Raw genomic sequence first — 25,628 nt, 5'->3', positions numbered from 1 at the left:
CTCTTATTGGGTGAAATAAAGTGCACGAACATGGTGATGGACAATTTGCACGATAATACTCATGGATCCCACTGTACATGTATCTGACGATATCCAAACCTATGGAAAAATTGGTCAACGAATAAATAAAGATTATGAGTATGATCAATAGTCCTTACAGTGCAATATGCAAATGTGTTTCATTGTTTGAATATAATATGTATTTCTGCACCTTTTATTCTCCATCTGGATAAGCAGTTTGAACAATTGGTAGATAGGTAGAGCCATGCATATTAAGTTTTTGACGAAAACACAAAATGTGAAATAACACATTGTAATGTTAATTTTTCATGTTTGTGAAAGGTGTGAGGTGCATTTTCCTACCATGTTTTGTCACGAAATGATGTGAAATAAACTCTTAGAGTTTATTTACCGACGCGGCACTTTCTGAAGTCACAATTATCCTGTGAGTTATGCAATTCACGGAAAATTGATTATTTCTGCTGTAACTATTTGAGAAGCAAAAATGGACTTCTGTATACAGGAATAAACTTAATATTCTGCTAACAACATAAATGTGTTATTAGAAGGGATATGTTAATTTTGTGTAGTAAGTGGAGTTTTTAAATCATATTTTGAATTTTATTCACATTTTTAAAACCAAAATGTCATTTTATATACCGTGTCATTCTACAGAATGAAGGGATCTGAACCAGTTAACTGATGGGGTGATGTAAACTACTCATCATTCATCCTCTTGATGAGACCACTCGTCATTGACATGACGAGTTATTGCTTGGCATGCGAAAGGTACAAATAACACAAAGGAATTAAACTACTGAAAAGACAATGGCAACTCGTTGGATTTTGTGAACCGTTGAACCTGTATCATGGCTGGGTGTAGGATAATTACCTGTCTAACTGAAGTCTCTGAGCTGAATCGAAAATAGCGAAGTCCTCTGTAAGCTTCTCTCTAAGTGTTGACCAAAGCGTGCTTCCACTATCGACCTCCTGTCTTGCTGACCTCCTCTCTCTACCAACTCAATTCCCAAAGTCCAGTCACCTCCCAGCTTGTCTCACCTCTATATTCCCTGGCCATCGAGCTCTTCCTCGATGCCGAATCGCCGAATCGTGTTTATTATAATTGCTACCATGCAAACCGCTGACACCAAACCCAGAAGTGTTACCTGTTTCCTGAATGCTCAGGAGGTTTGCATGGCACAACACAATGCATTGTAAACATGCCTAAGAGGCTTGAGACAGCTGAGAAAAACAAGTGAATGCCCTGGTCAACATGAAGCGTTCAGAGAGACTTAATAAAATAAACATACAATCTTAGGGATTGATACGTTCGCGCCTCCTAGGAAAAATTTTCTCCTTTGAAAATTTAAAAGTCAAATCGCAAAGCTTGACATGACTCAGGTTCGCCAATTCCATATATTTTCTTAAAAAACCCAAATATACAAAAGAAATACACCATAACTGTCTGTTGTTTACTGCATCCTGAAGGAAAGAAATTTTTCATTCCCTAAACTTTATAATGAATAATACCCTTAATACTAACAAATTCGTATGTTTATACGATGTAAAAAACAATAATATATACTATTATAAGACTAGAAATCACAAAAGTTCATGTCGTTAAGCGAGAAAACTCTTAATGTATCACATGTGCGTGTACGTAATGTGTATTATGTATAATTGCTCATCAACCTGCTCCTAGTCAAGAGTCTGTGATGCCTCGCCACGCGGTAACGACTCTGTGTCTTCCGCGAGCCCAACGGCTGGAGCGTCTTGCAAGATGGAACGGAAATCACAATGTTTACTTATATTGCCCCTCGATATGGACTCTTCAAATAAATAGAAAAACCTTAAAAAGGTGCACAAGTAAGTACACGTAAGTAAGCATGTAAAACATTGTCACTTCTCACTGTTTTGTCCGTGTGAAAGCCTGATGATATCAAAGTGTAGTATGTTTTACGAACTGCGTAGCGCTGCACTCCTAACATCGCCAAATATATAAACTTGCATGGCTGTGTTGCACATTCCAATGTATTATTATACAATATTCAAGTGCATATAGTGAGTTACACTGAAAACTGTCGCTGGTAAAACTTAATTATAGCGTTCAATTTTCTTTTCTACGTTTAACTGTACACTGTATACACATCTATGGCGTGGTGAATACCTTTGTATGACTGCACACAAAATTAATAATCTTCCAAGTGACAAAACTATGTGCTTGAATTTAAATATCAAATAAATGTTCTGCGAACAAATGTGTCGCTTTCAATATTCCATGTTGGTGAGAAGAGGGAAAAAAAATAACAATAATACCTGCATGCGACAAACATATGCATAAAATATTGTCAGTAAAGCATGCTTTCTAAAATGTTCGAAAGTGCTGGAATTATGTTTTTATTGCTTGCATGTCCGTTTATTATTCAAAGTGCAAAATTTCATCTTAAAAAAAAATTATGCACTAATTGCACTGGTCAATTGACACCACTGGTGCTTGTCGCTTCCTTGTAGTATGATGTAAACTTGCATGCATATAAAACTAGTTCTTATGCATGACACAAAACTGAAAATGTATATAAGGACTATGGAAAAGTACTGTTTCCCATAATGCATGTTAAATGACCAAATAGATACACATGATAGGAGCTCACATGTGTATGTGTAGAAACACTGTAGCACAATTCTGTAATTATTGTTTGTGACCAGAACTGCTGGTTGTAGAATGTATGTTTTCTCTGCTTCTTCTTCTTTCTGGATTGCTTGTCGTCTTGACTGCATTGGGGCAATGTAAAAATGTGGTAAATTACCCGTAGAACTTGGGAGATGGGGAAAAATTGTTGTGCGAACTGCAAACAGTGTTGAGGGAAATTCTGTCTAGCTCCATCACTAGGTGTTGTTGATAATGTATAGTCCGCTATACTGGGAAATGTATGGTTGACTACATCCTTCCTGTAAAAGGTAGTCTCCGTGTAGTAATTAGAAATGTCTGCATGTCTCCCTCAAATTGGTGGTGACGAGTCTCTTCTTGAAATAGTACTTAAAATGTCTGCATGTCTCCCTCGTAGAATGGTAATCAGTCTTTCTGCCTGGTAATAATAGACTGCTTGCGGATGTCCGTCATGAAAAATGCCCATGGATGGTGTAGGCATTGCTTGTCCATGGTGCTCCGTATAGACAGGTTAGGTTAAAAGGAAAAATTATGACAAAGAAAGGAAATTGCAATAGGATGGGGATATATAATTCAAGTATGCATGTACACAAAACCAACTTATTTCCACTGCCTTTTCTTTAAAATCAAATTAAATTGTCTCATCAAAATAAAATAAATTAAATAAATAAATAAAATAATTGCCATAACTCTTTGAAAATAAATAAGGAAAATTTAAATAAAATATCCAACCGTAATTAAAATATTAATGTCCATGATTAATGTGTTGCCTTAACCTATTAATTATGACTGCGCTGCTCTGAATTAATCTGTTTCGCAAGCTGATGATGCTTATAAAAATAATATCCTAGGGTTGCGGTTAATAACACATTCCAAATAACAAAAACTAATATAGACATGGGCAAAGGGTTGAGAACTAATTCCTTAAATGAAATGTTCTTACTAATTGATTGATTAAGTTGCTTTAAAGCAAGTTCAAGCGAAGTCCATTGGGGAATAGTGAAATCAGATAAATTCGTGGGAATATTAGGTAATAACTCAATTTCCTGCATTTTGACTTGTTCGAAAGCTAAAATTCTTGTGTGTAAAATTTGTTGATCCACAATAATTTGCGAAAAATCCTGATAATTAAAAAATAAAGATTCCCCTTCGTTAAGCTAAATTGATCTGTGCGTATTCAAATTATTATTCAAATTCTGAATCACAATAAATTGACCTGAACCTGATATTAAAATACCATTGCGTGTTCTGATAAACTGAAATAATTTATTGTCAGTAATAGATTTCACTTCAAAATTACAAAATGTAAAATTAATAAACAAAGATAAGTGTTGCAAGCATGTTCTAAATGCTACTTCTGAGTTTCGTTGAAACTCCAGGTGGTAACAAATATAGCATCAGGGAATTAAAAAAGGTGAAATTCAAATTTGAAACACAATACGAATAATGAAAAACTTTCTCAATTTCAAATTTCCTTTAAACAAAAGAAATGTATCCACTCAAAACTTCTTGAGTCCGCCGTATACCTCAAATCACTTGGTCGTGTAAACAGACCCGCCGCGGAAAGGTATACTTGACTCATATAAGAATGGTGTGTCAATTCCTTAGGTATGTCCAAAAAAAATAGATAGAGAATAGTTATGCTATATATTACAATATAAATACAAATTAATAATATTACCTACTGTACTAACATTAACATGAAGTTAATCAGTAAGAAGTAATGAATTTATTGCTGCATTGTCGAATAAGGTGCAAATTGGGTAAGTGAGCTAAATTTCCTAATAATAAATATTAATAATAATAATAAATTCTCAAGTTATAACATTTGTGGTAAACCACTCTGTTTAAATTTGGAAAGGCTAACGATGCCGTGGCGACTTTTGCTGCACATGCCTGTGCCAATCACCGAGGCTTAGCCTGGCATGTTGCTAATAATCTTGATTACTCTAAGTGCATAAAGTGCTAAAATTGCCCTTTTGTAAAATTTCCCTGATTGTATCAAAATTTCGTTTATCTTTATCCTGATTTAAACCAAATGCACGTCGATTTCCCAAAAAACTTACTTACTATAAATATCTCTTATGAAAAACGGGAAAATTTTGCGAGAAAAACGCAAAAAAAATTCGTCTTGTTGTTCCTTTGTAAAATTATTAGTCGTGATTAGTCTGAAGTGCATAAATGCGACGTTTTACGGAAAAAATTATCTATATAGAACAAAATATCCCTAACATTGTTTACATGAACTTCTATCGTAAAAATCAAATTCTAATGGCTATATGCGTAACTAAACTGATCCCCTAAAATTTTAATGGACGACCGCCACTAATGCGAAAAAATATGCAAAGCCTATGGTAAGTGTTTTCTGACTTCCAGCGTGTTCAAAGTACTCGGGAGAGCTTCAGTGCGGAGAAAGGAATTTGCAAATTCAGCTGCGATGTATTTCTGCTTATAGTTGCATTCCGACGTTGCTTGTACTTAACTGACTGAGTTCTCTACAGCGACAGGCGTGATCGGCGACTTCGGGGAAGTTCGGGTTCCGTTCGGGATAGCGAACGAAAAATCGTTGCTTTGGGCAACAAGCAAAGGTGCGGAGGAAGAAAATGCAACGCCATGATTCGCTGATCACCAGCATGACGCGTTAAAGTTTACAAAACTTTAAATTACTACGAACAAAGTCTAGTAAGCGCTGCGGGAGTTCGAAATAAAGTCAAGGTCTTTGAAATGACGTAATAAATGGGATGGAAAGAGAGAAAACTTCGTTGTGCTTGCGACAGCGTGTTTACTTGAACACTTCCGCGCTCGTAAAATAACAACAGTTGGGAAGCTGTTAGCAAACTAAATGACTAATAAACCTTGCATAAGGTACAATCAAACGTAAAAAATGAATTATACTTAAAATTTAAATCGTAATAAATATAAAAATCTAAGCGAACGTGAAGTCGTAAAAAATATGGTCTGTAAACGATACAACAGGTTCGGGAACCTGAAAATTTGGCTTACTTTCTGCTTTTAAAGTAACACTTGAAACTTTCTCGGCTTTTACTGGTGACTGATTCGCAAATGACTCTTTAACTTTTACAGCTGGCTGAACACAGGGTGAAATAGGCAATTCACTTTCCATTTTGCGACTGTTTTGAACAAAATTAGGACCCTTGCTTACGGCAAATTTCTGAACTCTATCTTTAACGGATAAAATATTCTTCGGCAAATCTATACTGTCGTCTTTTGTGACTAAACTATTTCTGGAGAAATCTTGAACTTCTTGTTGTACCCTGGGTTGAATAATAATGGACTGAGGCAGTGGAGGCGGCAGTGGTGGATTTATAGTTTTCAATGGTACCACTTCAACAATCGGTGCAACATCGTCGTAAATCTGATCAATGGACGGTGAATCATTAAGTTTGCTTAACGGTAATTCGTTGGTACACTCATGGTCAAAATAATAGATTTCTTGCGTTGACATTGAAAATAACATTATGAAAATTATAAAAATACTAATAATAAATGTTGTTAATAATAAAATTGTAATTATATTATAAGGATAGTCAAAGAACTTGTTCAACAGATAAATAAAATTAGAAGCTTTTACGTATGGAAGAAATCCGTTTAAAATAACTAAAATCGCAATGATTTTCATGTTGCTTAGGCAATCAAAACAAACAGTTCTTCAAAACTAATACGTACTATAAGCCTGCCTAGTTTAATTAGTAAATAGTTTAACTCAACTTTTAATTATTTCTGACTCTAGGCTCAAATTATCTGCGTAATTTATTTATTTAATATAATTTATTTATTCTCTAAATTTATTAGCACTGTTTCACTTATCTTATTTTAAATTTTACTGCAAACTTCTCTTATCTACTTTCAGGTGTTATCCTGACGTTTAAATACTTTGAAATCAATCGAACCGTACTAAGGTACAAGGTAAAGGAAAAATTGAGTCTGATTTACTCCTGACTACCTGAAATAAAATAATAATTATTATTTATGCGATCTTTAAATGCATTAAAATACTAACATCACTAAAACTTGAAGAATCTTTAATTCTCTCTACTCATTCTAAAATATGCTTAGCATATTATTGTGGCAAAGCTTTAAACTAAAACCGTTGTGGTTTACTCATTATCATTCTGCGATGGCAGAATGGATTTCCAGGATTATCGGTAGCTATCCAATATCCGAAGGAAAATACTTGTAACTGGAGCGCAATAAAATCTTGACGTCGACGTCTACATATTCATATAATATAAATATTCTCATAACTGGCGCTTAAAAATAAACTTTGCTAATATAATCATATACCTTCTTCTGAAGAGTAACTATAAAATTCTAGTGACGTATTCGCTGAGCGAGTATTATTACATACTGCAAAAACTTTTGTGCGTGAAGCACATTATTAAATAATAAGTCTGCTTTTAATCTTTCATATTATTAGTGCTATTTTATTATCAATTATTATTATGTCACGCGAGTGGATTTAAAATATTAGACCTGTTTCACTTTAATAAATGCCGTAACTTGGAGCAAACTTGCAATATTTATATTTAAGATTTTAACACAATCTGCATTTTAAAGTTTTTAACATTCGAAGCTACAACGTGCTAAGGATAAATGTTCAACTGTCAAACGAAACAATGTTTCGGACAGGAAAAAAAATATAAATATATACTAACAAAAAAAAATCTCGTTAATATGTGAGAAACGTCCACGCCGTGTGATGCTCTCCTAATTCTCTTCTAGTTATTCAAAATAAGTTGGCTGTGCCTAACTTTGCTTAAAGCATATAAGTATATGTATATCTGTGTACGGACTCATTCTCGTCACTACTGCTTACCTGTGAACGGACATCTCTCGTCACTGCAGCCTAATTATACATCTATTACTTCTCAACTAGAACTTTTAATTAATCGGGCGGTTTATACCCTAAATCACGGTACGCCACTCTAACTATATACGCTTGGCGTAATAGCGGACATAATTGTACAGCGTGTCGAGGAATATAATTAGCGTTTCGTTTCTTTACATATTAACATGAATTGAAAATTTTCAGGCAATGTATGCGTAAGTTAAGGTAACGTAAGGCAAGTGACTATCTCGTATAAACTTGACTATCTCCTTAATCTAAGCTCCCTTCATGAGGTGCTAGGAGACTTCAGTCATTAAGAATATAAATGAGTGGTCCTCGGGGCCTTATTCGTTCCCAAAACTATATATGTATAAAAATGTGATATCCTCGTTGCAAAAGTCTTAGCAGTCATAGTTCAAGCATTCTAAATCCTTTACAAGTTACGGTCAGTTTTAAACCAAATTTAAATTAAACTTTTTTTTAAAAAAATCAATTAATAATAATAACAAAAACAAAATATTGACTCAAACAAGCATACTCTGTGCTATGACTCATTAAAATGCACTATAGTGCCGATTGACTCTAACTCGGTGGCACTAATTTATTTTCCTCATTCATAAATAACTTTAAAATCCACTTTTAATCCACGTTGTTAATTAATTAAAATGTTAAAGATAAAATCGTTTACTGTTCACTGTAGCTTACTGCATCCTCATAACCAACGTTGTAATAATTTTCGTATTCAAGATTATGTAAAAAAAAAATTCTAAAATCACTGTCAATGCAAGAAATCTTGAAATCTAAATGCCTTTCCCTTATTCCTTATTTAAAATTCTGGATGGTAAAAAATTTCTCAGGTGGGAATTTGTCGTAACCATGGTACCGGGTTCGTGAGTGAACCACAGAGCTACCAGGAGCAGATTGATAGGGAATCGTCCACGGACGTCCCTGGGCCGGCCACATTTTTGATGAAATGGGCCTCCCTAAAATCCGACATGGAACCTTCCGCCACGCGGAATGCCGGGCGCTCCTGATACCAAAGCGCCAGTCCGACGCGGGTAACCGCGACGGAACTAGGGCGCAGGTTCCTCCGCATTTTACATTTCGCTGATTATCGACCCAAACTTGAAGTCGATAAATTTAATCAAATTCATCCTCATGTTAGACTAAACATCCATCATGGCATATATAAATTCTTCTCCCCCCCATTAATGCAAAAAACTTTAAGCCCTATGTATTTTCAAAATTAATTTTGGCAAGGACATGCTAACGAAACTAAATAAATGAGCAAAATTTTGGGGTGGGTAATGAACTAGCACTCCACTACGTGTCAAAATTTGGGGTGGGGTTGAATCCTAAACTGGTTAACAAACTTTTTTCTCATCGCATTTCCGAAAAAATGCATGAGAAGCCCTAGCAAATCCACCACGTGTCAAAATTTAGCTAGGGGGTTAAATTTAAACTGGTTAACATTAACTGCAATTCTTTTCATTTCCGAAAAATGAAAAGGCCTCAAGCACTCCACCACGTGTCAAAATTTAGGGTGGGGTTGAATTTAAACTGGTTAAAAATATCTTTTCATTTCTGAAAAAATGAAAAGACCCGCTAATCTCCACCACGTGTCATGCTATTTTCTCATCGCATTTCCGCAAAAATGGATGAAAGCCCTAAGCACCTTCATCCACGTGTCATTCTATAGAATGAAGGGATCTGAACCAGTTAACTGATGGGGTGATGTAAACTACTCATCATTCATCCTCTTGATGAGACCAATCGTCATTGACATGACGAGTTATTGCTTGGCATGCGAAAGGTACAAATAACACAAAGGAATTAAACTACTGAAAAGACAATGGCAACTCGTTGGATTTTGTGAACCGTTGAACCTGTATCATGGCTGGGTGTAGGATAATTACCTGTCTAACTGAAGTCTCTGAGCTGAATCGAAAATAGCGAAGTCCTCTGTAAGCTTCTCTCTAAGTGTTGACCAAAGCGTGCTTCCACTATCGACCTCCTGTCTTGCTGACCTCCTCTCTCTACCAACTCAATTCCCAAAGTCCAGTCACCTCCCAGCTTGTCTCACCTCTATATTCCCTGGCCATCGAGCTCTTCCTCGATGCCGAATCGCCGAATCGTGTTTATTATAATTGCTACCATGCAAACCGCTGACACCAAACCCAGAAGTGTTACCTGTTTCCTGAATGCTCAGGAGGTTTGCATGGCACAACACAATGCATTGTAAACATGCCTAAGAGGCTTGAGACAGCTGAGAAAAACAAGTGAATGCCCTGGTCAACATGAAGCGTTCAGAGAGACTTAATAAAATAAACATACAATCTTAGGGATTGATACGATACTGCTTTTTCACCGCTATAACAGCGACATTTTATTTTATTTACCGCTTTTGAACCTGAAATTGACTGTTTTTTTTACTGAAATTTTGCTTTTTTATTTACCAAAAATATGTGCCTCTAACGATAGGAAATGAAAAACTGGCACAGGGTGGCCAATGTAGGGCAACGACAAAATTCAAGTATAATTCCCAGTTTTCAAGGCAAACTTTCCAAAAAATCATTTCCCAAGCAGATGTTTTCTTTATTTAAACCTCACGTATTATCACCACCCACACACGTACCCAAAAATATATTATTAATATAAAAGGTCTGCGAGATTCCACTATATCTGAAAATTCTAATTCAATTCAATTAAAAGGTATTTTTATCTACAATATTTAATTTAAGGTGTAGAGTTTACATTTGCCATTTCATATTCTCAGACTCAAAATAAATCTAGAAAAACAAGTCACAAATGTTACGAGATATACTAATGTACGAAAAATTGTAAATTCTATAAGAATTTCACACTCAAATTTAAGCTAATCAACTTCAGGATACCTTGCAATAAATTTCCATCTGTCAGATAGTTCTGCGAAGGACACTAACAAAGTAAACGGACTGAGAGAATTATGTTTTATTTCCCACGCAGCTTTATTTTCCTTCCCAATAAAAACAAATGCTAAACTGTGAAAAACTAGCCTCAGGACATTTACAAATATGTATAAATTCAATGGGGTTTGGATTAATAAAAGTTGCAATTTTTCACAACTACGGAGAAAAATTCAAACAGAATTCACACACAATTACCGGAGCCAATAATTCATGCATAATTCCTGGAATTCAAGGAATTCCCGGTGAATAGCCACCCTGTGGCACAAAAATATGCAGATGTCATTCGAGGAAATAGAGGGAGGGAGGGAGGGAGATAGATAAAGGAACATGAAATGGGGAAAATAGCAAAATAAAGGACTAACTACTACAGAGCATTCCCTGACATTCACTACGAGACTCGGCGGCAATTGACCCGGCATCAGCGTTCGTCTTTCCCAGTGAACAGCTCTGCGACAATCGCTAGAGTCGGCTACAAAATTACAACTAACCTTGACTTCAGAAGGTGTTGAAAGTGATGTCCCTCTGCTGCAACACATTCCTGGCATCTCCGAAGGAAATTGACATTTACACGTGCAAGTTCGTCTACTGTAATTCTCCCGATTTCTTGTACAATACTCTTTTTTAACTCACGGATGATGTGCGGATTGTCTTTGTATACTTTATTTTTTAGATTTTCCCATTTTTCTTTCCACTTTTATTCAGAACTGACCCTGTTACTTTAAAATTTTTTACGAGGTTTAATATAGTGGTACTATGTGGAATGGGAACACCAGGAAATTTCGTTGCAAAACGCCATCGCACTTCTCCACAATTCCTCTTTCCGAAGTAACACTCGGCAAGATAAATCCTTTGTTGTCATGTAAACTTTTGTGGTGCCATATTAAGCCACAATCTTCAACACACGGACATGACACAACACAACTTCCGAGGGAGGATTATACTGGCGTCAGTGTGCAACGTCAACAGAAAGGAAAAGAGGCAGGGAGAGTGAAAAAACAGACTGTAGCGTGCGACTGCCGCAGACCCTGTTCACCGGGAAAGACAAGCGCTGACGCTGGGCCGCTTGCCGCCAAGTCTCATAGCGAATGTCAGGGAATGCTCTGTATAAGATGAAGAAGACTTAACCCCTTTATGAAAATCTTGAGCACGTTACTGGTTCTATTATAATGCTAAATTCACACATACGCAAGATCAAAACTAGGTCTAATGTAATAAAATAATATTATAACTATTACCTATTAGAATAAGGTCTCTATGAAAATCAATAATATAAAAATTTCAGAAATATTAGTGTTGTTTAGGATACGAAATGACTGCTTGTACGAAACAAAAGCGTAAACTCATAAAAGTAAATTAAATATATAGCACCTGAAACATTTTATTTACAGCCTACATTAGAATGTTTAGAAATAAGTTACAACTTTTAATAGTAGAAACAGATTCATCTTTTATCTTTAACAATATTCTCAAAACATTGCTATAATCACGGAACGGATTTATATGTCGTAAAAATGCACTAAATATGTAAATACATAATTAGTTGTTTTCACCAAAATATGGAGTTAAATATGGATTAAAATTTTTTAAATTTACCTTTTTATTAATATGAGACACTACAAGAGCTGCATAAAATACATTACGCTTACATTGACATTTACTGTAAAACAGCACAAAGTACTATTAACTTGAAAAGTTAACGAAAATTGGGGGCAGGTAAGTGCCCCCTTGCCCTACTTAGTTACGCCTATGCATTCAATGACATCTTGCTTTACTAACGAAAGATTTTTTTAAATTTTTTTTTTTTTGCCTTTTTATATTGGAAAAAACTGCAGGGCATGATATGATGCCAGGGGTCACAGGTTCGAATCACAGCCTGTGCATGCATCATACCATCACTCATCTTCATATTTTCAATTTGCCAAAAGTGGCAGAAAAGTAAAGTAAAATAAACCAAATCAATCAATCAATCAACTGTGTGTGCAATGGGGTTATTGGTCGATTTATTTCAATAAATAAATATGCAGGGTGATTCACGAAAAGCATGCAAAAAGGAAATAGTTGATGCACTGCTAAACTGCGAGATAGGGAACAAAGGAAGGCTAGACTCTACTTTACATCCTTATCTGCAGGGTGATTGCTTCTTTGTGTTCGCGGTGCGCGTTCGTAATGCGGCAGCCGGCATTTCTTCGGGTAAGTACCTTTTTCTTTTTACACTTTCTGTTCACGATAGCTCCACTAACCATTCACGGGGACGAGGTATGTCTATGAGGTTAGATTAGGTCTGTTAGGTTAGGTTCCATTAGCACTCATTTCACCCCTAAATATGTGCTTCATCATCGAAAAAATTCCTCAGTACGTTCAATTATGCATATCCGGACAACATCGGTTTTTCTCGATTTACTCCTCCAGGAAATTTTTCCTCGCTTTAGGATTTACGTTGTTGAATTCCTTATAAAATAACCTTTCCAACGATATATGACACATATTCCTTAGGAAAAGGACGTAAACTAGACTCTTACCCAAAGGAACGGATAAGCTAGTGTAACGAGATATGGGCTGAAACATGTGGAGTTGTAAAGCAAATTGTTGTCTATAAGAATGACAAGTGGCATGTATTGGCATGTAGTGACGGCACTGACGAACAGTGAGTAGCTATATTTATAGACACTGATTTACACACATGAGTTGCATGCTTGTACGTTCGTAAACCAGTGTCATATCGTTGACAAACCGGTGTTAACAACGTAGAATTAAGTTATCTCACAACAGTATTTAAAAATGACGGCCACCAAGCACAAAGAGACATCATGAGAATGGCATCGATATTCTGCCCCTCTTTCAAATACATCTGCTTGTGTATAATATCGCATGTGGCGACAACTCTGGTAAGTATTTCCATGTCCGTGTCCATAAACAAGTGATTTGAGATATCTACAGACAAAAAAATCAAGTGGATATAGGTCAGGTGTCCTCACAGGCCATGGAATATGGCCTTGCCTTCAAAGCCAACAAACAAGAAAGGTAATATCCAGATTATTGCAGACATCTACACTCTATCTGGGTAAGCTGGCTTCTCCCACTATAGGTTACCTATTTCCAAATGTTCAGTGGTACATCATCTATTTTCTGTTCCTTTCTTTCATGCTTTTACTGAATCACCCTGTATTCCACTAACCTGCTCCTTCAAATAAAATTTCACTTTAGGCCTGCTGAATACAATGTTAACCCCTTCCCTGTGGCGAAGTTGAAGGGATGTATGACCAAAACAATAAATGCAAAAACTAACTATAAAAATACTTGCAGAAAATTTAACCTAAGCAAAACAATCAATATAGAGTGACTGCCGCAAACCACATTAGGTAAGGTGAAAGGTAAGGTTCCCCTGCATACAGCAAATGTGCATATTCTCAATCTCGACCATTTTGGAGGTGATGTGATCAGCACCATGCTCCGGCTGCCTTTACCCTCCAGGGTTGTCCCCAGATACACATTGATTTTAGGCTGGGTGAGCCCCAGAGCAACTTTATGCAGGGACTAGGCTGGTAAAATTCCGACCTCAGAACACTCACCCCAGGAATCGAACCCGGGTCTCCCACATGGCAGTCAAACCCAACCAAGTAGACCACTGCGGCTCTAATTCCATTTTGCAAAAAAAAATATTCTTCAGGAACTCAGAAAGCATCAACAATTGATTTTTTGATTCCCAATAGCCCACATAGACTAATAATAGCATGAACAAGTGATGTCTCTAAAAATGACTTAATTTTTAAATACGGTCTATATGTAGATGCTCTGTAAAAAAGGCCCATTTTTAGAGAGAGTCTATGTATAGATCTGCCACAGGGAATGGGTTAATCCTAATTAGCAAATAATTCCTTGTAATAAAATGTAAATTATGTTCACACAAAGAAATGAAGAAACAACAGGAACTCACCTAAAACACCTCTTGCACCTGGTTGGCCATCGCACCTGGGGATGGAACCCAAGAGGGCACAGAGGGTCACCTTTTGGAGACGGGTACAGGTGATGCATCTCGTGACGATAGGCGGCGCCTCAACAGCCTGCAGGTTAAGAATATAACAGCATCACTTGGACTGTACATGAAGAAAAGCGTTATCTAAACCAACACAGCAATGGTAAAATGCAGAAATCTTGAACCTTTAACTTGGGAAATTGGACAATTAAAGCATATTGTCCACTGAGGTGTGGGGAAATACGACAACAGAACATCTGTTGTCTGCTCCTATTGAAATCAAATGGTGTAATGCCCACTACAGTGAAATGCACGGAACCGAAACATGGAATTTCCGTATCACAAGTCTCCGCGTCTCTTTGTTTAGCTCCGGCTTTGGAAAATGTTATGCGGTTTGGCACATGGCATCATGGTACATGGGCAACTACCCTCGGAAAGGCTCATGGAATTTTCCACTCAGAGTTTTGGGGTGTCGTGTTTCTGGCATCTCAGTGGGCGATAACCTTTACACATTAAACTAATGTGAAAATTCCCAAAACAAATAAAATGTGAATTTATATTTACACAAATCCTGCTTCTGCAAATACTTTCAAAATAAGAGGAAAATTGAATTAATTATAACAAAATGCCTATTAGGGAAGGTTACCATCACATGATAGCTTCCGCAGATGGGCCTTCAACGTATTTCTCCTTCGAAAGCACTTCTACAAGTGAGGACTTGTACAAATAAATATATAATTTCTAATACTGTATTTTGGACTATGAACCTTGTAATCCTGGAATTTCAGGAAGGAAGAAAAGAAGTGGGATTTCGGAAGTCTCCATAAGTGCATGTGAATTCTCCAAACCTTTGTTAACCGTTCATTGTTAATATAATAAGTGGTCCTCATAAACATTGTTTCTCATTCACTGTAGGAAACAATCAATTAGGATGGAATGTTGCTTAGTATTTAGTGGGAGAGGAAAAGTTTTAAGAAAAAAGTTACATTATTTTCATCAATTTAAAATAAAGAAAACACTAAAGAAATTGCAATGGCTCTCATGTCATTCCTTGCAGTAGCACAGCAATTATGTTCTAAACATGTTCACCGAAGCTGTATCTAACTGCCCAGCCTGCAAACTACAGCAGTGCAAGGTGTCTGAACTTGCCACAAGCCTGCTTGCTGTGTCAACCAGCAAATCAGCAGGTAAGGTTGCTCATGGTGTATGTCCCATGCGAGAATGCTCAGGTTTGTGAAGGGGAGTTTATCCAAGAAATCGACCCTGAAGAAGATACCATCATTCCTGTGCATGATGAGTCACATCCACAGTGCGAACAGCCTGTGTTTGTCCTGGCGAACCTCCTGTTGAGGGAAGAGAGTGCAGTGGTTACCTCAAATAAGGAGCTGAAGAATAAGTCGCTAAGCAAAAGTCAGACTCAGTTTCCAGTCTAGCAAATGTTCTTAGAGATTCTGCGAATTCCACCGCATCATCAGCATCGTCATACAGGGCCCGGCAACTAAACCTGACTGTTTTTAATTACAAATAAAAACAAAGGCCTTTCATGCAACGAAGTCAATTTAATATATGTAGTACTGCATCTCTAACCATTTTAGGAAAATAACATGAGAGGCAGTTTCATGCTGTTCCTTGACAAGAACAGTTCATTTTTTGAATGAGACCTAGAACTCATTGAATGTTCTCAGGATTTCGAACGTTACGATGTCCACCAGGTGTTCCTTTCATTGCTGATGCAGTCTCCTTCAAGTTCCTTACCCACTATGTCTGGAGCAAGGGTGCGCATAGCATCAAAGGGGAGGAAATAGTGGGCAGAGCGCCGCAGTACATGCTGCTGTGAAGGCTGGCAACTGCAGTCGCTTACCCCCTCCAGGCAATCCATTTCTCTCTCCGGTGTTCATTGGTGGAGCCATCTCGCGTTACTACTTGTGCCGAGACTTGTTTTCGTTTGCCTGCTCCAGAGATAGTTGGGACAGGGTATAAAGCAATACAAATTGAATGTTAATACATTACTACTAGGGGAAAATGTATTTCATTTTTAAAACATATATTTTTAAACAGCCCGAAAAACACCAATAAACCCCAGTTTTGCCCGGGTCTTATCAGGTTTTATCTGGAAAAACCCACCCGGGTTGGGTTTTTCAGAAAACCCCAGGCAAAATGTCAACCCTGACTCCAAGACACCCTTAGGAGTGGCGTGGGAAGGGCGGGTGACATGTAAAAATACTCTAAAACGACCGATATTAGTGTGGAATCAATAGTTTTCGGAGTCGCTAAGATGAATAGTGACACTCCAAATGACGTTCAACTACAAGACACCCCTGGTACCCCTAGGGGTGGTGGTGGGAAGGGAGACATATTAAAATAATCGAAAACGACTGATATTAGTGTGGAATTCATAGTTTTTGAGGTCGCTAAGATGAATAGTGACATTCCCAATGCCGTTCAACTCCAAGTTCATTTTACGCTATAGTTAGAATGCATTATTTTCCTGTCTAATAGGGTCTTTCTTTCCCCTTTGTGTGCCTGACGGCGACACGCTTGGCTGCCACCCTGGCGCCAACTCCCACCACATGGTGTGCGATATCTCCGCTATGAAGCCGCTAAAGTGCGCGTCAAATCTCCTGCATATGGTGATAGCCAATTGCAGTGCACTGCAGCGGTGCCATGTTGAAATCTCACACGGAAAAGAGACAGCGTGATTGAGCGAAACGCCTTGTCACGAAACTAGACAATGCCGCACGTCTGTGATTCGCTGGTGCTTTTCAGCCTTTCAAGGCCATATGCAGGAGATTTGATGCGCACTCTAGCTTCGAAATTACTTCAAGTTCTCAGAATTATAGTTACAATTACATTCAAAATAAGCACGTTAATTGTCACGGGGGGTGTTGGAAATGTTGTCCTTGTGCATCCACTCGTTTTTGGCACAGTTTTAGGAAATTTGTGGGCTGATACCGGAGATTTGTTTTAAATTTTATGCAATAATAGGCTAACGATTTGCCATAAAATGCCTTTTCTTGTTCCTTGGCCAGATAATGTAGGCGTTTATGTTTAAAAGTCGCCTCATGACATTTCTGAGTGGTATTCATTGACTGATTGATTGAGTTTGTGTTTTATGTAGTACACTTTATGCAGGCCCGTAGCAGAGCCTGCTCTGCGCCCCCTGTGAAAAATACAGAACACATTCCTACCTGGAATTTTCACTAATCTTTACAATTATATCATGTGTTACTCTAGCAACATTACAAAGACACTTATTGATTTTGTGATTTATTAGGGTGTATGGGATTCCGTATAATGTCGTATCAGGATTGGGGAGGGGGGAAATTCCCTTCCAGATTAGACTTCGGGAAATGATTTCACAACTTTCATTATCTAGAACAGTTGTGACATTTTGAGTAGTATTGTATTAAAGGTGCTTAATGTGTTTGGATGTTTTTCTTGGATGTGTTGCTATGAACTTTCAATTGCTTAAATTTTTGTTTCCCAAGTCTATCTTTTGGTAATAGTGTGGTAGAGAGAGGGAGTGGATATTTGATTTTTTTTACTTTGCGTTGCTTTTCTGCCACTTCTAGCTAATCGCAACAATGAAGGATGACGTGAAATTGATGAAGAGACACTCGTAAACAGTGCCGAAACTACAGGGGGCATTGCCCCCTCCCCCTGACCTTGGACAGAAGTCCATTCTAGGGGAAGCAAACATTTAAGTAAAAAAAACAAGACTAGGAGAATCTAAGAATAGCAGGACAATTAATTGGATACTCGTGATGGAATTAGTTTTTGTGTTCCTTGCATTTTTCTACCAGACGGCCAAGGGCACTTGCAAGGGGCACAGAGGGGCAATTGCCCTCCCTTGATTTCAAATTTTATACAAATAAAAAAACATTTCGTAAAATTTTCTTGCTCGCTTCGCTCGCATTCTCTGCTCTTCTTATAGTGCAAGTTCAGAGCCATAGCTACGGGGCGGCAGGAGTTGGCCCTGGAAGCGAAACGATCTGTATGAAAAGAAATGTTAAAGAGAATGCCATGGTGCCCCGTGAAATTATTGCACCCTATTAAAACAATTTCTTTCTATGAAACTTAATATAAAATATTAATGATGACACTGTAATTCAAGAAGTCATTGATCAATCAGGGGATTCCTATTTGTTTGTCAGGTGTCAAAAAATGTATTTCAACTATAATATAATACAATTCACACAATAATTTGCAAAATGGTTAACGTAACCAGTAGGTAAACATTGTCTGTAGTGATGCCAGAGTCTCCCTTTTGAAAGAAACAGAGTCCGTAATGGACTAAGGGACCCATGTTTTAATGTTTTAGCAAGTACAAAAAAAAATGTATTAGCTACAAATTTTTACACAATTCATCAAAATGTAGGTAATATGTAACCATTATTATTTAATTAATTCTATTTTTCTTGCATAACACAACACAATGGTGTTGTTGGATTCTCATTAGATTCCTTTGTGCATAAAAATCTTGCATACTGGAAACTAGAGGAAATCATTATGAAGCATCATTTATAAAGGGCTCCCTTAATCAGTTCTGCAGAGAGGCCCAAAGTTATTGGTGCATATTAATCATCTATTAACATTATCGACCTGTAAATATCAAGTAGATACAGTCCCTATTAGCCTACCTAGGTATTTATGTTAAACTTCATATTCTTTGGCAATCTGGAAAGGTCATTATCGAAATATTGCTATTTGATGTTGCTCAAAGTTCTTTTGTTCGTTGCAGTTTCAAGATATCATCCCTTTTCTTTTACCTTCTCTTTTGGGGGAAGGGCAAGTGCCTCTGTGTACCCTGTTATATCTGCCAATGCGACACAATAAATTAAAAATTTGCCCCCTCTAGGATTGACTTCGCCCCCCCCCCCCCTACAAAGAATTCCTGGCTACAGGTCTGACTGTATGCACAGTAAAGCTAATCGGGACTGGACCTACAGTTTAAAGTTGGTTCCGAACCACTGTGCTTCCATGGGGTATGGAACCCCTTGGAAGGCGACGATGTTACCACTACACTATCGGGGAGGTACAAAAGTTGTAAAGGAGAGACTGTATTGGCGTCCCCTGAAATTATTTGCGCCTTATTAAATAAATATTGATTACAGCCTGCAAAAAAATTGGATCCAAAAATTTTCTTGCTCGTTTCGATTCGCTCGCAATATATCATTATTCTCTGTAATGCATTGAAAATTACCAGATCCACTATGTGCCTGAGTGAGTGGTATTCATGTTTCACAGGTATTGTGACTGTTTTCGTCACAAGTGCTTCTTTCGAAGATAACAGCTTTTTCAGTGCTTAATCCATGAAAATGATGAAAAATGTTCAGCACGTTTAGTTTGATTTGATTTCATTTATTTTACTTCGCTTTTTGTGCCACTTTTGGCTAATTTGCGAAGATTGAGATGACTGATATGATGAAATTGATGAATCGTATCGTACCCAAGGTATTGGGTAAGAAGTATAAAGTCTTAGCATAGCAGGAAGCAGAGAAAGGAATGCAGAATAAGCAATTAGGCAAACGTTAGGGGAGTGTCTCAGGAGGTGTGATCAGTTGGCGAGAATAGCAGAGAGAGTAAGGTCTGCGGATTGTGAGAGAAAAGCAAAGTGGAGAATGATTATTGGACGATGGTGTGTGATAGATTCGATGTCTGACAGGGAGGTCAGACAGTGACATTTGAGAGGACAAGTGTAGGAACAATCTTCATCTATTTGTAAGGCAAGTAATATCCTTTTCTTAACCAATCCATATCGGTTCAGTCATGGAGAGTATAAAACCCATATCTAATCTAAGTTAATTTCTGTCGCCATTCCTTTAAAAGTAACCTCTTGCATTTATCACATTTAGGCCAAGCGAGTGATAACCATCTGAGAGATGAATGAGAAATAACTACATCACCCAATTCAATCTAGAGGTTCTTGGTTCGATCCCAAACGCAGCATGGGAGTTGCGTTACGGAATGGACACTAACAAACATCCATGCCCAGGCCAGGAATCGAACCTGGGACCCCTGGCGTCGTAGGGCGATGTGCAGAACGATTAGTACCTATTTTGTATGTTGTTCTTATTTGCCTGCTTATTTTGCGAGTTTTTAGTGCCTATCAATTCTCATCCTGTTTATCAGCCCTTATTTAACCTCCCTTACATTTGAAATAGTGATGACCGTGGATGGTGTAAATAATATAGGGCACTGAAAAGTCTCATATAAAATTAGGTAACATATTGAAAACAGTTAGTAATTAAACTTGCGAGAATTCTTTCAGTCTATAATGACGAAAACTTTTCTTAATCGCAGAGACTTTATTTCTGCCCTTTGGGCGCTTGACGGCGGCCCGCTTCGCGGCCACCCAGGCGGCTACTCCCGTCAAATTGCGTGTGATAGCTCCGCTATGGAAGCCGTTCGAAATGACTTCAAGTTCTCAGAATTACAGTTACAAATATAATCAAAATAAGCACGTACCTTGTCACAGGGGATGTTGAAATGTTGTCTTCGTGCATCCACACGATTTTGACATGTTTTTTCGGAAATATCCATTTACACGCAACCGTTCATCTTCTGAAATTGCTACAGTTTCTCTCCTGATATTCTCCTTCAGTTCTTCAAATGTGTGAAGGTTTGTTGCATAGACTTTATTTTACAATATCCCCCATAGATAAACACTTTACTAACGCTAACCGATAAGTCAGGGTGACAAAAGAGGAACGGGAGAAGAAGCCACGTTAGTTTAGAGATTGAGCGCGAAACACTTACGCCCATGTAGCCATGCACACTGAATCGATTGATTTCGCTAAATTTGGCGGGAAACTAGGAAATGGCACAACATGCGATAAAAATGTGAGAGAATCATTGCAGAAATGCGAGATTGTTAAAGAAAGTTAAATTTAAACAAGGCTGCAAATCTGCAAACTTAGAAAGTACAACAATGGAACAAAAGCTCTCTCTCATTGATGAAAAAGGACAGATGAAGGAACACACTTCTTGTGATCAAAATGTGATAAAAGTACTGTAGGATAGTGGGTTATTTTAAAAGAAAATTAAATTTGGAAAAGGCTAGCTATCCCTTTTCATAACGAGTTCAACAATGAACGAAAGGTCACATTGTTGCAGGGAAAGGAGAGATAAAGTCACATTTTTTATCAAAATGTGATAAAAGAATAGTGTTTTCAAATAAAATTAAATTTAGAAAAAAAGGCTAGATATCCTTATTCAAAATGATTTCAACAACGGAAGTAAGGTTCCATTGTTCCCTGTAAATGGAACCTTGCTTCGTTAGAGAAGAATATTAAACGTGGATCAATTACCCCAACACTAACATCCCGCATAATTCATTTACAGAAATTTAACAGACTCTCGTTCTCAATCTCTTCACAAAGTTTCGCACGGTATTTCTGTGTGGAACAGGCACACCTGGGAATTCTGTTGAAAATCGTTTACGAACATCCCTTCAAGAATTGAAGACTAAAATTGGTAAATGATGTAAGTCCCAAAATAATTCAAACACCGTTTTCCACACACCGTTTTCCACGATAAACTGTGAAATGTGCCATGCATTATAATGTGGTAAACGTGAAAAGTGGCTGGTAGCCCTCTAAGTAGTTCAAAGGGCGTGTAAAGAGGTCACTAGTGTGAACGTTCTTACGGGCTGATGTGCGGAACGATGCGATTTCCCAACACTTTCGCTTTTGGCACTTACAACGTTTACCACTTTTAGTCCTCAATTTGTAATCAGATACGAATCGTACATAAAACGTTTTGTTGTATTGATTGATTGAGTTGATGTGTAAAGTCCACTTTATGCACATTAAGGCTAATCGGGACTGGCCCTACAGCTTAAAGTGGGATACGAAACACGGGAATCGAACCCGGGGCCCCTTGATTACAAGGCGACGACGGTACCACTGCGCCAACGGGGAGGCCCTACGTTTTGTTGTAATGTGTGCGTATGTGCCATTATTAAAACTATAGAAAAACACAAATAACACTTGGAACACTATACGCTTAATAAACACTGTATAGAACAAGAGAAAATCGTAAAAACACTTGTAACACGTAACCATTTTAAAAATACGACTGAACTGAGATCGCAAAGTTACTGAAATGAAACGGGGTTAAGAAATAAATCCACAAGTTATGCTCAAAGCCATGTGTTTCAGTTGGCACTCTGGCGCCACGAGCTGTTAGGAAACTTAATGCCCTTTTAGCGTGTCTTGCTAAAAATTTCCTAAAAACATGACAAAAACGAGGGATGCACGAGGACATTTTCAACATCCCCCGTGACAATTAACGTGCTTATTTTGAATGTAATGTAACTACAATTCTGAGAACTTGAAGTAATTTCGAAGCTAGTGGCTTCCATAGCGGAGATGTCGCAAGCGATTTGACGGGAGTTGGCGTCCGGGAGGCTGCCAAGCGTGTCGCCATCAGGCGCACAAAGGGGAAATACCCGGGCAACCAAATAGTATAGGAAAGAACGATTTCATATTTTAAAAATTTTATTTATTTTATTTTGCGTTTTGTGCCTCTTGGCTAATTTGCGAAGATGGGGATGAGTGATGAAATGATTAAATTGATGAATGGACATTCACAAACAACCATGCCCGAGTGGGATTTGAACACGGGACCTTTGGCGTCGCAGCACGATGTGCTAACCACTCAGCCACAGGGTCCGGCTGTATAATGAATAAGGCAATGGATAATGTCTAATTAACATTGTATGCTATGCTGAGGGTTATCAATTCTGAAAGTTATAAAGTAAACCATTAAAGTACTTACCATAGTTTATTTCTTGAATCGGATTCCATGTTGTAAATACGCAGTATTGCCAGGTCGAACTTTTACTTCTTAACGTGGATATGTATGCGATTTTCCACGAGGAATAACTTTGTTGCTACGTTTCGTGTTTACGATCTTTATACATTTATTAAATTATTCAATTTTTTTTGCATATTCAAGTTTCTATTTTTGTAACTACAAATTATTTTCGTGATTTGAAGTTGTTCATCTGGAATTTGTATGGGAAATATAAGGTATTCGAACGAGCGACCAACTTCGTATTCTGACGTCACAAGTCAAATGCTTACGTTATTTATTAGATTAGATTTACTTTCCTCAGCGCAAATACATACCAAATGTATTATTTATGATAAGAGAACTAAACCTAACAAGCCTAACCCAACGAATTAGGCGTAACAATGAAGGCATTCCACGGTGACGTCAGAACACAAGGTTGCTATCTCGTTGTGCGATAAGAGAGACCCGTCAGGGGCCCCGGGTTCGAATCCCGGCATGGGAATGGATGTTTGTGATGCGAGTGTCCATTCATCAATTTCACCATGTCATCACTCATCCTCATTTTCGCAAATTAGACAAAAGTGGCACAAAAAGCAAAGTAAAATAAAGGAAATCAAACAGCTGCATACTGGATGTTTACATTTCGTTCGTGTTCGGTACGGGAGATGGCGCTACTTCCGTTTTGAATTGATTGATTTGTTTTATTTTACTTCGCCCTTGTGTAGCTCATGGCTAATTGCGAAGGTGGGGATGAGTGATGATATGATGAAATTGATGAGTAGACACTCACAAACATTCGTGCCCAGGCCAGGATTCGAACCCGGGACCCTTGGCGTCGTAGAGCGATATGCTAACCACTCCGTCACGGGGGCCGCCTCCCGGTTAAGAAAAAATAACACCTATATGTCAAAGGTGTAAGGGTGATGTCTTACAGAAAATGCAACAATCATTGCGTGGTTGTTGGTTGCAATATGAGGTCGGAAACGAAAAACATTCACAAGTATCTATGTATCGTTTTCAGACAGACCAGATACGGAAAAATCAGTGCATTTAGGCAGTTGCTACGCCCCTTGTGGGTACGTACTTACATGTTATTTATACCACGGCTACAGATATATCTTAATCTCAGGGGGATAGGTTCTTTGTTTGAGAATTTCAAATAAGAAAGCATTTTATAGCCAAGAGGATATAGTTAAATGCGGATCTATATTCTGAGAACTATACAAAATACAGAGAAAAATATATAGCGACATTGAAATATATCGAAAATTTACATCGGTTACATTCTTCTTGAAAGGAAATCTTCTTCTTTCTCTTCGTAATTATGGAAAGGCTTCTTCTTCTTTTCTCTCTTGATTATAGAATAGGCTTCTTCTTCTTTGATTATGGAAAAGGCTTCTTCTTCTTTTCTTCTTTTGATTATTGAAATAAGCTTCTTCTTCTTTAATTATGGAAAAGGCTTCTTCTTCTTCTTTTGATTATAGAAATAAGCTTCTTCTTCTTTGATTATGGAAAAGACTTATTTTATTATTTCTTCTATATATAAGAAATCTAGTTGCGTCGTCTCGCTTCCTTTTCTTTATGCCCTATATATGTTTTCTTTCCCTTTCCCCGTTTCTTTGGCAAACGATACAAGCTATATTTATATAAAGGAGTAGGGTCGACTAAACTGACACTAGCGCCACCTCCTATGTAACGACCAAAGGGGAATAACCAGGATCGCTAATAACAAGCGCTGCCAATGGCCCAGTGCGACTAAAAAAGAAGCGCAACCGTAAAGTGCTTCGGGGCGTCTAATTGACCACAGCGCCACCGGGGAACGGACAAATGCAAAAGCTGACGATGTTCTTCTCGTCAGAGAAATCAAAAAGAAATTGAGATGAGATACATTTCTGAATTCATTTGCTCACTTAATAACTTTCCTAAACGTTTCATATATGAGCATGTTCTTAATTATCTTAATTTGCTATCTACAACATTTTATTCACACCTTTTATAATTTTTATACTCTTCCTTTATATATATTTTATTTACTATAATATATATAATTGCTCCCTTCCGCTCCTAACAGTTGGGCTGAAAAGTTCGTAGGCTGACTCATAGATGGCGTTACTAGAATTAAATCCATGTGATTTTTACTTAGTACTAACCTTCAAAAGATACGTGTATAAATTTCACAGCTGCCGGATAATTAGTTCGTGAGATATAGCATTGTGAGTGAAGCAGCTTTTGTTATTGTGAAAAAATGGATAAAAAAGAATTTCGTGTGTTAATAAAGCATTGCTTTTTGGCGAAAAAAATACTGTTGAAGCCAAGGCTTGGCTTGATAAACATTATTCGGACTCTGCACCAGGAAAATCAACCGTTGAGAAGTGGTTTGCTAAATTTAAA

At 37.6% G+C, this 25,628-nt stretch overlaps 1 protein-coding gene across 5 annotated transcripts in view; it reads right to left on the bottom strand.

The window, feature by feature from the left end:
* Positions 1-25,628, bottom strand: part of LOC145981333 (uncharacterized) — a 292,919-nt gene that overhangs the window by 194,938 nt on the left and 72,353 nt on the right. For all 5 annotated transcript variants that reach the window (XM_083114544.1, XM_083114543.1, XM_083114546.1 and 2 more), the window contains exon 2: positions 14,400-14,526. In XM_083114544.1, the coding sequence (XP_082970670.1) occupies positions 14,400-14,497 (98 nt within the window). In that variant the 5' untranslated portion in view covers positions 14,498-14,526. The remainder of the gene's footprint in view (positions 1-14,399; positions 14,527-25,628) is intronic.

Source organism: Lepisma saccharinum, chromosome 29 (assembly GCF_977018435.1).
Source record: "Lepisma saccharinum chromosome 29, izLepSacc3.1, whole genome shotgun sequence".
Lineage (NCBI taxonomy): Eukaryota > Metazoa > Arthropoda > Insecta > Zygentoma > Lepismatidae > Lepisma > Lepisma saccharinum.
The sequence above is the reverse complement of the archived record's forward strand: the minus strand, read 5'-3'. Positions and strand labels throughout refer to the sequence as shown.